This window comes from Amblyraja radiata, chromosome 33 (genome assembly GCF_010909765.2).
Source record: "Amblyraja radiata isolate CabotCenter1 chromosome 33, sAmbRad1.1.pri, whole genome shotgun sequence".
NCBI lineage: Eukaryota > Metazoa > Chordata > Chondrichthyes > Rajiformes > Rajidae > Amblyraja > Amblyraja radiata.
In genome coordinates this window covers 733,552-749,691 of record NC_045988.1, presented here as the reverse complement: position 1 = coordinate 749,691, position 16,140 = coordinate 733,552, and the positions used below count along the sequence as shown (strand labels likewise).

General features: G+C 45.7%; 1 protein-coding gene across 4 annotated transcripts in view; it reads left to right on the top strand.

The window, feature by feature from the left end:
• The window catches only part of zbtb16 (zinc finger and BTB domain containing 16), a 144,513-nt gene that overhangs the window by 64,467 nt on the left and 63,906 nt on the right, over positions 1–16,140 (top strand). For all 4 annotated transcript variants that reach the window (XM_033049841.1, XM_033049842.1, XM_033049844.1 and 1 more), the window contains exon 3: positions 1,779–1,876. In XM_033049841.1, the coding sequence (XP_032905732.1) occupies positions 1,779–1,876 (98 nt within the window). The remainder of the gene's footprint in view (positions 1–1,778; positions 1,877–16,140) is intronic.

Genomic DNA, 16,140 nt, shown 5'->3' with positions numbered 1-16,140 from the left:
CAGTGTGCTGGGATTTACATGGAGAGCAGTGAGGGTGGTTGTACACGTACACGTACACTCCCCACATTCCTGAGCCTAATACCCCTCTGCTATCTGCCTTCTGAACACTCCTGCATACCCTGGTGTGTGGCCATTCACATTCACCCCACTGTGGCTATTGGACTTGGTCTACGGAACTGACCGCTACAGTGATGAGCAGTATGTTCTGCGCTCTGTATCCTTCCCCTTACCCTATCGTACAAGTTTGACCTGATGGTATTTCAAAAACAAAACTTTCCACTGTAGCCCAGTACATGTGGCTGTTATACACCTGAACCGTGTAGACATGAAGCATGAACCTTGTGCTGGTGCAGTTTAGCCTCACACCTTCCTCACTCAGTCTCCAGTGTAGGCCACTCCTCAATGGTCAGTCTCCAGTGTCGGCCACCCCTCACTGGTCAGTCTCCAGTGTAGGCCACCCCTCAATGGTCAGCCTCCAGTGTCAGCAACTCCTCAATGGTCAGTCTCCAGTGTCGGCCACTCCTCAATGGTCAGTCTCCAGTGTCGGCCACCCCTCAATGGTCAGTCTCCGGTGTAGGCCACTCCTCACTGGTCAGTCTCCAGTGTCGGCCACCCCTCAATGGTCAGTCTCCAGTGTCGGCCACCCCTCAATGGTCAGTCTCCAGTGTAGGCCACTCCTCACTGGTCAGTCTCCAGTGTCGGCCACCCCTCAATGGTCAGTCTCCAGTGTCGGCCACCCCTCAATGGTCAGTCTCCGGTGTAGGCCACTCCTCACTGGTCAGTCTCCAGTGTAGGCCACCCCTCAATGGTCAGTCTCCAGTGTCGGCCACCCCTCAATGGTCAGTCTCCAGTGTCGGCCACCCCTCTGGCCTCTGGCTAATCTGGGCATCCTACTGCCCATGTTATTTTTCTGTATTAGCCCTGTGATTGGCGAGTGGAGGGATGGGGGAGGATTGAGACATGTTGTAACTCACGGTTTACAATCTCTGTGCCAGGGAGATTAACGATGTAGATGGCAGAAAGATGCCTGGACACAGGTTTATAAAGAGCAGCAGCTGGAATCAGAAACTTAAAACAAAAATCACAATGTGCTGAGTAACTCAGTCAGACAGCATCTCTGGAGGACATGGATGGGCGATGTTTCAGATTGGGACTCTTCTTCATCCTGGTCAATCTAATGAAGGGTCCTGACTTGGAACATCACATATCCTTGTCCTCCAGAGATGCTGTCCTCTAGAGATGCTGTCCTCCAGAGATGCTGTCCTGTAGAGATGCTGTCCTCTAGAGATGCTGTCCCCTAGAGATGCTGTCCTGTAGAGATGCTGTCCTCTAGAGATGCTGTCCTCTAGAGATGCTGTCCTCTAGAGATGCTGTCCTCTAGAGATGCTGTCCCCTAGAGATGCTGTCCCCTAGAGATGCTGTCCCCTAGAGATGCTGTCCCCTAGAGATGCTGTCCTCTAGAGATGCTGTCCTCTAGAGATGCTGTCCTCTAGAGATGCTGTCCTCTAGAGATGCTGTCCTCTAGAGATGCTGTCCTCTAGAGATGCTGCCTGACTCCAGCCCTGTCTATTGATGAATCTTGAGAAAGGGCCAGTGTTGAAGTACTTTGTTTGCTGTGTGATCTAGCGTATTTAAGATGCGGAGCAACAATGCTGTGTACTGTAAGAGGCAGGGCTGACTCTGGTGAAGAGCAGTGCCGCTGTATGAGGAGATGAATGAGGCGCAGGGCAGTGTGTGTGGCTGTAACATTGACACGTTCTCTCCTTCTTGTATTGCAGGAAGATGCACAGTGGAATGAAGACGTACGGGTGTGACCTGTGTGGGAAACGGTTCCTGGACAGCTTGCGGCTGCGGATGCATCTGCTGTCTCACTCAGGTAACGTGCGGGTCACAAGCCCTTTCCCACATCACTCAGCCATGCGTGTACTAAGGGGGTTCGGATATGAAAGGCAGGCTGCGGTATGCTGTGTGTTGTGGTGTCTGCCTTCTCTTACCCCCCCGACCCACCGCCCCGCTCCCTTGCCTGTGGCTTGTGCTGGCTGCTAATGTATGTTGTTGTGGAGCTGGCCAAGTGCCAGCCTGGGCTCTGCGCCAGTCCTGTGGGTACAGTGTGTACAGTGAGCCCACAGCCAAGCTTATGTCACAGACCAGGGCAAGGAGGGAGTGCGTTTCCTGTTCTGTAAACAAAGGAGTTCTGATTTTTAAATATATATTTTGCTCAATTATATTTCAGTTAAAAAAAATAATAATTTATTTCTCTGACACTGAAACGCACTTTCCAGTTAATGAAAGTCTTTTAAACAGTAATACTGGTTGAGATCTCGTGGAGTTTGATACCAGGTCTAGATACTGTGATGACAACAGACACCACAGTATTTTTCTCCCTGTGTTGACTGTGGAAGGAATGGAATGAGCGAGTTAATGGATTGAAATAAAACAGTGGGAGGGGGCTTAGGGACAGAACCGGCCTGATGGGCCGATTGTCCTGGAGGCCTTAAAGGGTGGAGAATGAAGGATAAAGGGATGGTTTGTACATTCTGGCCTTGTGTAATACTGTGGCCATCATGAGTTTTCCGTGAACTGTGTACTGATTATACATGTGTAAGAAGGAACTGCAGATGCTGCTTTAAACCAAAGATAGACACAAAATGCTGGAGTAACTCAGTGGGACAGGCAGCATCTCTGGTACCAGTCTGAAGAAGGGTCTCGACCCGAAACGTTCTCTGCAGATGCTGCCTGTCCCGCTGAGTTACTCCAGCTTTTTGTGCCTACCTACTGATTATACATCCCTACCAGTGCTGTCTCGATTGGTGTGGACATGTAATACTAACACTGCACCTTGACACAGGCAGCTTCCATTAACATACACATGCCTGTGTAATAAATATGACAGGAAATATGCACACAGTTAGGTTTCTAGCATATAACCATTATATATAAGGAAATAATCTCTCATGGCCTCCTTGATGGAAGTCAGTCAGGTGCTGTTAAATTAGCCTGCCTGATATTCTCTTATCTTGTTGCAACATTAACTGTTTAAACATTCAATTTTAATGAGTTTTCAATGAGTCAATGGTAGTTTATTGTCACATGCACCTGAAGTTCAATGGAATTCCTGCTTTTGTACATACAGTTCAGTAACATTCTTGCTCTACATAAAGATACTTGTGTACAAGTATTTAGGAATAGTAGTATACTGAGACAGTACCCTCCCTCCCTCTGTTCTCCCCGTCCCCCTGCCTTCCTTCCCCTCCCTCCCCCCACCCTCCCCCCTCCCTCTGTCCATTTAACAATAACCAGTGACGTCATTGTTTTAAATGCTGATGATGCTGGAAGTCGTTCTTCATCCGGAGTATTTGGAGTTGTGAGGGTGGATCTCGCTTGCAAGTTAACATGGCTTTTGTAGCATGAAGCTTCTGTGCACCCTAGCCACCTTATCGACCGCTGCTATTAACCATATAACAATTACAGCACGGAAACAGGCCATCTCGACCCTTCTAGTCCGTGCCGAACACGTATTCTCCCCTAGTCCCATATACCTGCGCTCAGACCATAACCCTCCATTCCTTTCCTGTCCATATAACTATCCAATTTATTTTTAAATGATAAAAACGAACCTGCCTCCACCACCTTCACTGGAAGCTCATTCCACATAGCCACCACTCTCTGAGTAAAGAAGTTCCCCCTCATGTTACCCCTAAACTTCTGTCCCTTAATTCTCAAGTCATGTCCCCTTGTTTGAATCTTCCCTACTCTCAGTGGGAAAAGCTTATTCACATCAACTCTGTCTATCCCTCTCATCATTTTAAAGACCTCTATCAAGTCCCCCCTTAACCTTCTGCGCTCCAAAGAATAAAGCCCTAACTTGTTCAACCTCTCTCTGTAACTTAGTTGCTAAAACCCAGGCAACATTCTAGTAAATCTCCTCTGTACTCTCTCTATTTTGTTGACATCCTTCCTATAATTAGGCAACCAAAATTGTACCCCATACTCCAGAATTGGCCTCACCAATGCCTTGTACAATTTTAACATTACATCCCAACTTCTATACTCGATACTCTGATTTATAAAGGCCAGCACACCAAAAGCTTTCTTTACCACCCTATCTACATGAGATTCCACTTTCAGGGAACTGTGCACAGTTATTCCCAGATCCCTCTGTTCACCTGCATTCTTCAATTCCCTACCATTGACCATGTACGTCCTATTTTGATTTGTCCTGCCAAGATGTAGCACCTCACACTTATCAGCATTAAACTCCATCTGCCATCTTTCAGTCCACTCTTCCAACTGGCATAAATCTCTCTGTAGACTTTGAAAATCTACTTCATTATCCACAACCCCACCTATCTTAGTATCATCTGCATACTTACTAATCCAATTTACCACACCATCATCCAGATCATTGATGTACATGACAAACAACAGTGGACCCAACACAGATCCCTGTGGCACCCCATTAGTCACTGGCCTCCAACCTGACAAACAACCATCCACCATTACTCTCTGGCATCTCCCATTCAGCCACTGTTGAATCCATCTTGCTACTCCACCATTAATACCCAACCATTGAACCTTCTTAACCAACCTTCCATGAGGAACCTTGTCAAAGGCCTTACTGAAGTCCATATATACAACATCCACTGCTTTACCCTCATCAATTTCCCGAGTAACCTCTTCAAAAAATTCAAGAAGATTAGTCAAACATGACCTTCCAGGCACAAATCCATGTTGACTGTTCCTAATCAGACCCTGTTTATCCAGATGCTTATATATATTATCTCTAAGTATCCTTTCCATTAATTTGCCCACCACTGACGTCAATCTAACAGGTCTATAATTGCTAGGTTTACTCTTAGACCCCTTTTTAAACAATGGAACAATATGCGCAGTACGCCCAATCCTCCGGCACTATTCCCGTTTCTAATGACATTTGAAATATTTCTGTCATAGCCCCTGCTATTTCTACACTAACTTCCCTCAATGTCCTAGGGAATATCCTGTCCGGACCTGGAGACTTATCCACTTTTATATTTCTCAAAAGTGTCAGTACTTCCTCTTCTTTGAATCTCATAGTTTCCATAGCTACTCTACTTGTTTCCCTTATCACACATAATTCAATATCCTTCTCCTTGGTGAATACCGAAGAAAAGAAATTGTTCAATATCTCCCCCATCTCTTTTGGCTCTGCAGATAGCTGTCCACTCTGACTCTCTAATGGACCAATTTTATCCCTCGTTATCCTTTTGCTATTAATATAGCTGTAGAAACCCTTTGGGTTTACTTTCACCTTACTTGCCAAAGCAACCTCATATCTTCTTTTAGCTTTTCTAATTTCTTTCTTAAGATTCTTTTTACATTCTTTATACTCCTCAAGCACCTCATTTACTCCATGCTGCCTATAATTATTGTAGATCTCCCTCTTTTTCCGAACCAAGTGTCCAATTTCCCTTGAAAACCATGGCTCTTTCTGATTTTTACTATTTCCTTTCAACCGAACAGGGACATAAAGATTCTGTACTCTTAAAATGTCACCTTTAAATGTACTCCATTTCTCTTCCACATCTTTCCCATAAAACAAAATGTCCCAATTTACTCCTTTTAAATCCTTTCGCATCTCCTCAAAGTTAGCCTTTCTCCAATCAAAAATCTCAACCCTAGGTCCAGTTCTGACCCTCTCCATAATTATATTGAAACTAATGGTATTGTGATCACTGGTCCCGAACTGTTCCCCAACGCATACCTCTGCCACCTGACCCGTCTCATTTCCTAACAGGAGGTCCAGCACCGCCCCTTCTCTAGTAGGTACTTCTATGTATTGCTGCAAAAAACTATCCTGCACACATTTTACAAACTCCAACCCATCCAGCCCATTTACAGAATGTGTTTCCCAGTCTATGTGTGGAAAATTGAAATCTCCCACAATCACTACCTTGTGCTTACTACTAATATCTGCAATCTCCTTACATATTTGCTCTTCCAATTCTCGCTCCCCATTTGGCGGTCTATAATACACCCCTATAAGTGTTGCTACCCCTTTCCCACTTCTCAGTTCCACCCAAATAGCCTCCGTAGACGAGCCCTCTAATCTATCCTGCCAAAGCACTGCTGTAATATCTTCCCTGATAAGAAATGCAACACCTCCACCTCTTGCCCCTCCAATTCTATCACACCTGAAGCAACGAAATCCTGGAATATTTAGTTTCCAATCACAGCCCTCCTGCAACCATGTTTCACTGATCGCCACAACATCATACTTCCAGGTGTCAATCCAGGCTCTAAGTTCATCCACCTTTCTTACAATGCTCCTAGCATTAAAATATACACATTTAAGAAACCCACCCTCTCTTATTCTCTGTTTATTGTCTTTTTCTTCTCTCTCCCCTACATTTTGGGTCAGAGTGCTACCATTCTCTGCCTCCTGCCTCACACACCGACTGCTAGCTTTCCCAATTTGAGTCCCTCCCCCCAACCATACTAGTTTAAAGTCTCCCCAGTAGCCTTTGCAAATCTCCCTGCCAGGATATTGGTCCCCCTCGAGTTCAAGTGCAACCCGTCCTTTCTGTACAGGTCGCACCTTCCCCAAAAGAGGTCCCAATGATCCAGAAACTTGAATCCATACCCACTGCACCAGTCCCTCATCCACTCATTTATCCTCCACCTCGCTCCATTCCTACTCTCACTGTTCTCCTCTCTGTAGACCCCCAGATGAGTTGCTTCCACCTGTAATATTCCTCTTGAAATAAACATGTTGCAACATTTTACTGTAGGGCCTCAATTACAAAATTCAAAACCAGAATGTCATCATTGGCATGAAATTTGAAGAAAGGTCTCGACCCAAAATGTCACCCATTCCTTACCTCCAGAGATGCTGCCTGTCCCGCTGAGTTACACCAGCAGTTTGTGTCTACCTTTGATTGAACTAGGACCTGCAGTTCTTTCCTACACAGCTTGGTTTGATATGACCTCATCTCTATAACTATGCTCCCAATTGGAGACTCTCTGATTGAGGATCTCAAACATCTAAACATTGCCCGTTTAGGATCCATGTTTGAGTAAAGTTACTGCTCATTCTTCAGCACCGATGAATCCAGTTCTAACTAGCCACTCGTGATAGGATGACCCTCTCATCCCAGTGAGTATCCTTGTTTGGCTGGCTCCATTGCTGCCATCCTGTTTTAAACAAGGGAATCAATTCTGTGAAGTTATGCCAAGTGTGACCACAATAACATCCGCTCCCATTGTAGCAATTCTCTATTTTTAAATTCCAACTCTTGCAGTACTTTGCAACATTCCAAAGCATGTGACAAGTGTTTCAACAGACATTTACCCCTGAGCCGTACAAGGAGATGTTTGGACAGATGACACTTTAGTTGTATGGAGCATTGGGAAGGCAGAGAGGTGGTGACGAGCCATAGTGGAGTTGATCGGTGATGTATGGAACACTGTAGCTGGCAAAGAGCAGAGGAGTCGGGGGAGCAGGTTTGTCTACCTGTAGTGAGTTGCAGTGGGAGCATGAAGACCAGGCCTGTGCATCGTGACGTGCAAGCTTTGTAGGACGTAGTAGCCATTGTTAGTTTTGCCCCAATGACCGAGCTTTGTCACGTTGGCCTCTGCTGATCTAGAAAGGAAGGAGAAGTTTACCGAGTCGTGGCAGCACTGCTTGGTCTCTGCCTGGCTCCAAACATCACTGATCATGAGGACCAGATTCATCTCTAATGGGTCGGATTGGAGGCTATTGAAGAGTTGTTCATGTGATAGTCGGCACGTCTTCAAATCCTAATGTCAATTGGTGTCCATGGGAGTCCACGTAAATGATACCAGGTTGTCACTGGCTTACTTGGCACATGCTTCACAAGAGACTCTGTTACCCTAAAAAACACCTTGCATGATATCTTCTTAGATCATCAATTCTACTTGTCTCTGCTCCAGTGGGTAGATTATTTCATCTTTATGTTATTGGAACCTCTAAGAGCATTTACTGAGTCAATCATCCAGTGGTTTACGTGCACTAGGATTATAACTGTAGTGGTGTCATGCAAACTTGCAGGTGTGGTTACTGACTGAACCATATTGTGGATAAAAGACTTGGATCCACAGGAGGAGAACAATAACTCACTCTGTTGTTTACAGATCTTGCAGACTCTAAAGAGCTCATGCGATTCCTCCCCCAAATGGCGAACACATCACTGAGCTTAACATCTGTAGAATAAAGCATTCCGCTTGTTGCCAGCACATCCTAGCGACCAATTCCATTTCCACCGCTCCTGCCTTTTGGAGTGTTGTGTATTAAATGATTCCAGCAGTGGATATTTTTATTTTGTTTGTATGCGGTTTATTTCCCTTAAGGATCTATCTATAATTGTCATCCTTTACAAAAAGTACAAAATGTACTAGCTGCTAGTGCTGTCTGCAAGCCCACAGTGGAACTAGATGACCTAACGCTTGATGCAGTATGTTGGATTGTCACCGGCACATTGCTGAATCATAGAACAGAAATTGCAGATGTCCTTATACTTGGTCCGTCCTTGGAAAATATCTTGCCTGATGCGTTCTTAGTTGAACAACTCTCATTGCCCTCACTTCTGGAGTTACATGTTACCTGAGAACATTTCTTTTATTTAGCTGGTGCATCAAGATCCTATTAAGCCTGTTTCAACACTTAGTTGAATTTCGACCATATCAATCTTCCCACCCTATTCCCATATCTCCTGATGCTTTTCAAATTTGCAAGTCTCTGTATCCCAGTTATGGATATATTGAAGGAATGAAAGTGTGTTATCTGCTGGACGGGGGCTTTCAAAGTCCTCTGGCTAATTATTGTCCCATAATACTGTCCTCGCGGTTCTGTATCCTTCCAGCCTGTGAGACCAACTTCTTGCAATCTGCTCTGTTCAAAGTTCTGGGAATTTTATAGTTTAGGCTCCTTAACAAATACTTTACAGGTATAAGCCTACTTGCATTTCCAAGACATGTTCCAACCCATTGAAGATGATCACCTTTGACACGTTGGCATTGAAGGACATTGGTGAGATCCAGTGGATTTTGACTGAACCTTTCATGTGTCTCATCTGTTGTGTGTTGGGACATCCCACAGCTGGCTTACTCCAACTTGTTCATCCATGGACAAGACCTACTCTGCCCCTACAGTGGGGACTATGCAATCCTCACAAGCCAACCTCAAACCTAATGCAATGTGTTCCATTTGATTTGCAACTCCCTTGAGCCATTTCTCTATTCTATGAAAATATTCTCTTATTCACTGTCGGTTTCCCCTCCAATGCATGGCTCTAGGTCACCAAGCACGTCCTGGGCAACTTAAAGATGTGATCCTGGTCCTACACATCTTCTCTATATCACCTTGCCAGTGCTGTTTACTGAGCTACTGCTCACGTTTGGTGCAAGTGGGCAAGTTATTTTGGATTCCCTTTTTATTTCTCTTGGTGGCATTCACCTCATTGAGCCAGGCTCACGATCAATGATAGAGGTTAGTTCACCAAGTGGAATTTACCGGCACAAGTGCGGCACTGAAGGGGTGCGGCACTAAAGCCTTGTACGAGATACCATCTTTGGCACGGCGGTTAAAATTGAGGCTTTCCTCAGTTGGATCCTCAACAGCTTTTAAAGAACAGGAGCATTATCTCTGGCATGCAGTTTGATAAACGTTGTAGGAGAATTAGGCCATTCGGCCCATCAGGACTACTCTGCTATTCAGTCATGCCTGATCTACCTCCTGCCTTCTCCCCATAACCCATGACCGGCTTTGCCAAAGAACAAATGTTGTGATTGTTATTGGGATCTTGCTGTGCACCGACCAGCTACTGCCCCACAAACCCCCCCCCCCCCCCGTGCCCCAATCCCACACCACCGCCCCACACCACAGCCCCGTGCCCCAATCCCACACCGCCCCACTACACATCTCTTCTTCCTTTCCCCAGGATGGGGCAGAGTGGGATGGGACCAGTCCGTATCAAGCTCACCCCTCCAAAGCCTGGCACAAGTTTCTGTGAATGTGTGGGTGAAAGTAAACAAGTCCCTTTCTCTCCCAAGAGTTAAATTGGTTGCAAGCTTGTAATCCACTTCATTCTTTCCTTAAACTTGCCCTTCATAAATATTGTAAACACAGGCTCTGTACTTCGTTATTGTTTTAAACAAGAGAGGAGGCGAGTGTTCTGGGAGTGAGTGGGGGGGAGGAGGTGGAATGCTGGAGTTGGCCGGGATTCAGCCATGTCCCTGGAATGATGTCATGGGCCAGCAGTAGATCTGAATGTTCCGCCAGCATTGCATGGCTCTGGTGACAGCTGTAGCAGAGAACACGTTGTACCGAACCTTCCCCTGAATCAGCTCCACCGCTCCACAAGGTGGGGGGGAACCGAATAATAAATTCCATGGCCCTTCTGCATTGTGACATTGCCTGAATGGCCAATCTCTCCCCCCTCCACCCCTGAGCCTGTGAGACTCTGTTGTGTTGTGGCTGTGGTGAGCAGTGAGGGTGGTGTTGTCTGGAGGTCTCAGTGCAACAATGGGGTGATTTGGCATTCTGGTCTCTGGGCACTGTACATTATTGGAGGCTGAGTGGATGCTGTGTTGGCAGCACTATAGGAAGCGAGCATCAGCATTTTATTTTTTTAGTATTAAGTACATCATTCTTTTTTGCTCATTGAGTTGTTGGCAGTGCCGGTATGTTTATAGAAGTTGGGCAGCGCTGGATGGATGAGTTTAATGAATTCAATAACAGTTCCAGCATCACCTCAGGAGGGAGGAATTAACCTTAAAAGGGGCACAGGATAGATGCTTAGTTTGGAGATGCAAAGTGGAAACTGACCCTTCAGCCCACCGGGTCCATGCTGGCCATCGATCACCCATACACACTGGGTTCACCTACAAACCTGCTTGTCTTCAGAGTGTGGGTGGAAACTGGAGCACACAGCGAAACCCCACACGGTCACGGAGAGAACGTACAAACTCCACACAGACAGCTCCCGTAGTCAGGATCAAACCCAGGTGTCTGGCGCTGTGGGGCAGTAACTGCTCCACTTGCCGCCCATGATCTAGGAGGGGTTCACCCTAGTCCCACTGTAGTTTTCTTCTTTGAATTTTCATTTGCTGTTGAAGTCACGGGCAGGATTGTCACACCTTCAACATGTGGTGATGGGGAGGAACTACACTGAAGACAGACACAAAATGCTGGAATAACTCAGCAGGTCAGGCAACATCTGTGGATAGAACCTACTCTCCATAGATACTGCCTGGCCCGCTGAGTTACGGCAGCATTTTGTGTCAACGGTGAACATGTTCTCTCCTCTCGGACATGATTTCTGTCTGACCCTTTTGCCTTCTCCTACAGTTCTTCCCTTCTAGTCTTCTGTAAGATGTAGCTCAAAGTTTGCTTCAACAGCCACGTGTGTTTCTACTGCTACATAACGGCTTTATTTAGTCTCACCCCATCATAGGTTGTTCCATTGTTCTGCCCATCTCCACCTTTTCTCCACTCATTTTCTCTCTCTCCTGATTGCGATGAAGAGTCCCAGACTTGAACTATGAATCTTTCCCCTCCGCAGTTGCTCACTGCTCTGCTGCCAACCCCACAGCGTGGCTCTTGGCTTCCAGCCTGAAGGTTACAACATCCCAGATGCTTATCTTTGGACTATATATCTAGGATGTTTTCTTCCACCCATCATCGAGCAGCAAGTTCTAGCTGACCGCGGCACTCCAGGTGACAACGGCTTCACCTCATGCCCCTCTCATTGTCCTAGCCTGCGCTACAACCACTCAATCTACACCCCTCAAATGTATACAATTCAGATAAATTCCACCTCTGGCCATTCTGACCTGAGGATAACCAGCCCGGCCAATCTGTCCTCGTAGCTAGGTTTCCCAGTGGCAACACTTATACATTGTCCATGTTCCCTCTCGGACATGACCATGTAAGGAGTTGTAATAAGAATACGTTCTTTGTCAACGTTTCCCCATGTCTCAGCCTTCGTAAAGAAGGTAATTGTGGTGACACCAGGAACTGCAGATGCTGGAATCTTGCATAAAATACAAAGTGCTGGAGTAACTCTGTGCGACAGTCAGCATCATCGTGGATAGACATCACACCAAGTATGTTTACATTATATGTTTTATGTAAGACTTTGATTAAGGCACATTTGGAGTCTTGCTTACAGTTCTGGTCGCACATAACAGGAAGGACATGGAGGCTTTGGAGAGGGTGCAGAAGAGGTTCACCAGAATGCTGCCTGGATTACAGGCTATTACAGGCAAGGAGTGTTGGACAAAGTTGGATTCTTTTCTTTGGAGCGTGGGAGGCTGAAGTCTAGCAGGCGTAGATAGGGTGGACAATCAGTATCTGTCTACCAGGGTGACAATGACAATGACAAAGACTTGAGGGCAGAGCTATAAGGTGAGGGACATTTTTTAAAGGGTAGATATGTGTGGGGCAGATTGTGGTGGGTGCTTGGAACGCGCTGCCAGGGGTGGTGGAGGCAGAGATGAAGGTGAAGTTTAAACGGCTTTTAGATGGACACAGATAATGGAGAGACATAGATTGTGTGCAGACTTGGCCTCGTGTTGAGCAGTGAGTTTGTGGGCCAAAGGGCCTGTTCCTGTACAGTACGTTTGTATGTTCTTGTATTCCATATATGCAGGGCTACATTGAAAAAGTGCTTTTGGTTTCTGTGTCAACACGCATGCTGGTTGTTACAGAGAGGAAGTACATCAGATAACATTCTCCAGTGAAAGTATTACCTATCATTAATGTGAGAAGTAATTGTTAAACTGTTCTGTGAAGATAGTTGAAAACCATCTGCAATGGGTCTCTGCAAACACTTCATTTACAACTTGCACTGCCTTTTATTCCAGCATTGGGTCTCCTTTCAAAACCAATTAGCCTGAATCTGCTGAGTTTAAGGCTGGTGATTGCAGATGGGTTGCAGCATTACTGATGGTTTAGCCAAGACCTGGTCCTCCATCAGTGGTGAGGCTGAACTACCCCTGGTGATGCACGCTACAAACACCACCCTCTCCCACAAGCAGATCAGTATGGGTTGCAGTGTTGTTCATACTTTGCGCAAGTTGTTTTGCCCATTATGAGGATGGGATGTTCTACAAACCCGTTGACTTCCTGGTGGAATGACTGCATCACCTTTGGCAGGAATTGTATTTAGTGCAAGATGGGATGGGTGGGCAATAAACGGGAGCAGTCAGTGTACCAGAGGGTTTCCATTAATATTGGGTGTGACTAGAACAGTGTGTATTGGTAATGCTAATCCATGGCCTTCTGCATCATCACGCCTTTCTTGCGTGACCATCTCTGAGAATCTCGGAGGGCTTGTGCATGCTCCTGAGGCATAGACCTCAGATTTTTGATATCGTCTAACATTCTCCTCCTCTAAGAAACAAAGTTGAGATGGGAGTGGACACCATCTAGATGATGGGATGGGCTGTAAATCAATATCCAAGGTGATGATTGGATCGAGGCACAAGAGACTGCAGATGCTGGAACCATCTGTGGAAGGAATGGATTTGGCAACATCTGTTTTGGGTTGGGAGTCTAAAGAAGAGTCCTGACCTGAAATGTCATTTATCCATTTCCCTCCACAGATGCTGCCTGACCTGTGGAGTTATTTCAGGACATTTGCATGTTAGGTAGTGACTGGGGCAACACAAGAGTGAAGGTGAATATATAGGCTATGAAACATCCACAGCTCAGTTCAGTAACTGGTCTCCAGACACTTGGTCAGAGGTGAGAAGGAGACTGTTGCTTCTCATTGTGTGGTGCACAAGTGCATGAAGCCACATCGGGTTCCAGAACGTTGCAACAATGATCCAGACGTTCGATGCCACCGATCGGTGACACTTCGCTGCATCCAACCCTTTCCCAGCCCAGCATCTCACATGAACCTGGCAGTAAGACGAGCAGTGATGGGTTGGAGAAGCAAATACACCGCGATTTTGAATGGAGTGGGCTCGCTGAATGAAGAGGTTGTATTTAATGAAACTGAGAAGTATTGAGAGAAACGAAGGAATGAATGGAGATGGGAAAGGAAATGTTCATGAAGCACCCTGCAGGAGGTACAAGTCTAATTAAATCTTAGACTGGCATAGATTTCTAAAGTGAGATAGTTAGATGTGGAAATTGTATTTTGAGTGGGAGCTTAATGGAAAGGGAATAAAAAACACACTTTAATCTTTTAAACACATTTGGACAGATCCATTGAGTCAAAGCATGGAAACAAGCCCTTCGGCCCAACTTGCCCATGCTGACCAAGATGCCCCTTCTACACTAGTCCCATCTGCCTGCATTTGGCCCATATCCCTCCAAACCTGTCCTATCCATTTACCTGTTCAAATGTATCTCAAATGTTGTAGTTAATAGCACAGTAGGATTCAGAGGGAAACAGACAATTAGCAGGGACTAGATGGGCTGAAGGGCCAATTTCCATGCTGTCAGGAATTTCAATGGGGAATTGGCGAAATGTATAAATAGAAGTTATTTTTGTTCCTATTTGGAAAGAGTGCATAGCCAAAGAGAATAGGTCTATAAAAGCTGCAGAGCCACAATGGACCATGTCATCTCCAAATGCTCTTTAAAAGCCTCTGATTATCTGTTCAAAAAACCTTCAGAGTCAGCAGTTTTATAACAGAAAGAAACTGCTAGTCTCGGCTCCGTTACATGAAAGTTGCTGGTTGTTAATGAAACTGTAGATGCTGGAATTTGTGCTGTAAATATCCAGCAGGTCAGGCAGCATCTGTGGAAAGACAAACGGAGTTAATGTCTGAAGAAGGGTCACCCATTCCTTTCCACCAGAGATGCTGCCTGCCTGCCGGCTGAGTTGCTCCAGCTTTTTGTCTCTGTCTACTGAGTGAATATTTCAGGTTGAAACCCTGTGTCAGACCAGAGCAGGTCCTTACACCGAGGAAGGATCTTTGACCCGAGTCGTGAACTATGTTTCTCTCCTCACCAACATGCTGGATATTCACCGTGTTATCATTTGGTTTAGGACTTTAGTTCTTCCTTCTCCCTTGTTTAAAACAGTGACAACCTGTTTTGTGGGTTCCAAGCCAACTTCAACGGCTTTTGTAAATAATTTAACTGATGTAATATGTATCTTTATTGCCCTGTTGCAGTAACCTGCCTCTTATTTAGTCTTCACATTGTGTATTTAGTTAGTCAAACCCTTACAGCTTGCTGCTGGATGCCGGCCAGATTTGCCTCCAATGCGATTGCAGTATAAAGCAGCATTTAATTCTGCTGCTCTTTGTGTTCTAACCCTCTCTCTGTGGTGAAAGAGAGAGAGAGATGCTTGAGGGGACTTCCAGTCCTTTCCCTCTTCCTGCCTAGTTCTTGATCGCTTCCCCTCTGTGATGAGAGGGAGAAAACGCTGATGCTTGTTGCATCTTGACAGCCGACCGCACTCCGCAGACATGAAGGATATCTGAGGCTTAGTCCTGAGTTTGGTATTTTAAATTGCTATCTGAGCTCAGAGGTTTCTTAACATGCTGACAACCAGAGTAGAGATACAGTGTGGATACGTGGCCTTCAGCCCTCCGAGTACACAAGCACTATCCTACACACTAGGGACAATTCACAATTTACAGAAGCCAATTAAGTCTTTGGTGTGTGGAAGGAAACCAGAGCGCCCAGAGAAAACCCACGCAGGTCACAAGGAGAACGTACACGCTGCGTATAGACAGCACCCGTAGTCAGGATGGAACCCGGCTCTCTCTCGCTGTAAGGCAGCAACTCTACCTCTGCTTCAACCTGATGTTCTTCAGAGAAGGAGACTTGTATAGTTCCTTTGACCTCTGCCTCCTGTGAAAGTGCTTAACCCATTGGAATGGCCCAGCTAGCTCACAGAAGACAGATGTACATGGCCAATGGGACTGGGATGTTCAAGTGATGCCCTCTGCCTATGTCATCATTTTTTAATAAATGCCCCCTTGGATACATTCCACTTAGTAACACGGAACTTAATTATTCAATGTTTCCACTGGATGCTGAAGCTTTATTTGATGCTATACTTGATGCTAATTAAAACTATTTAATTGCTTTTTCTACCACTGCTTGTGGCCACAACGATAAACTGTAAGATGTGACTCACTGCCAATTCATTGTCTTGGCCTGGTCTTTATCAG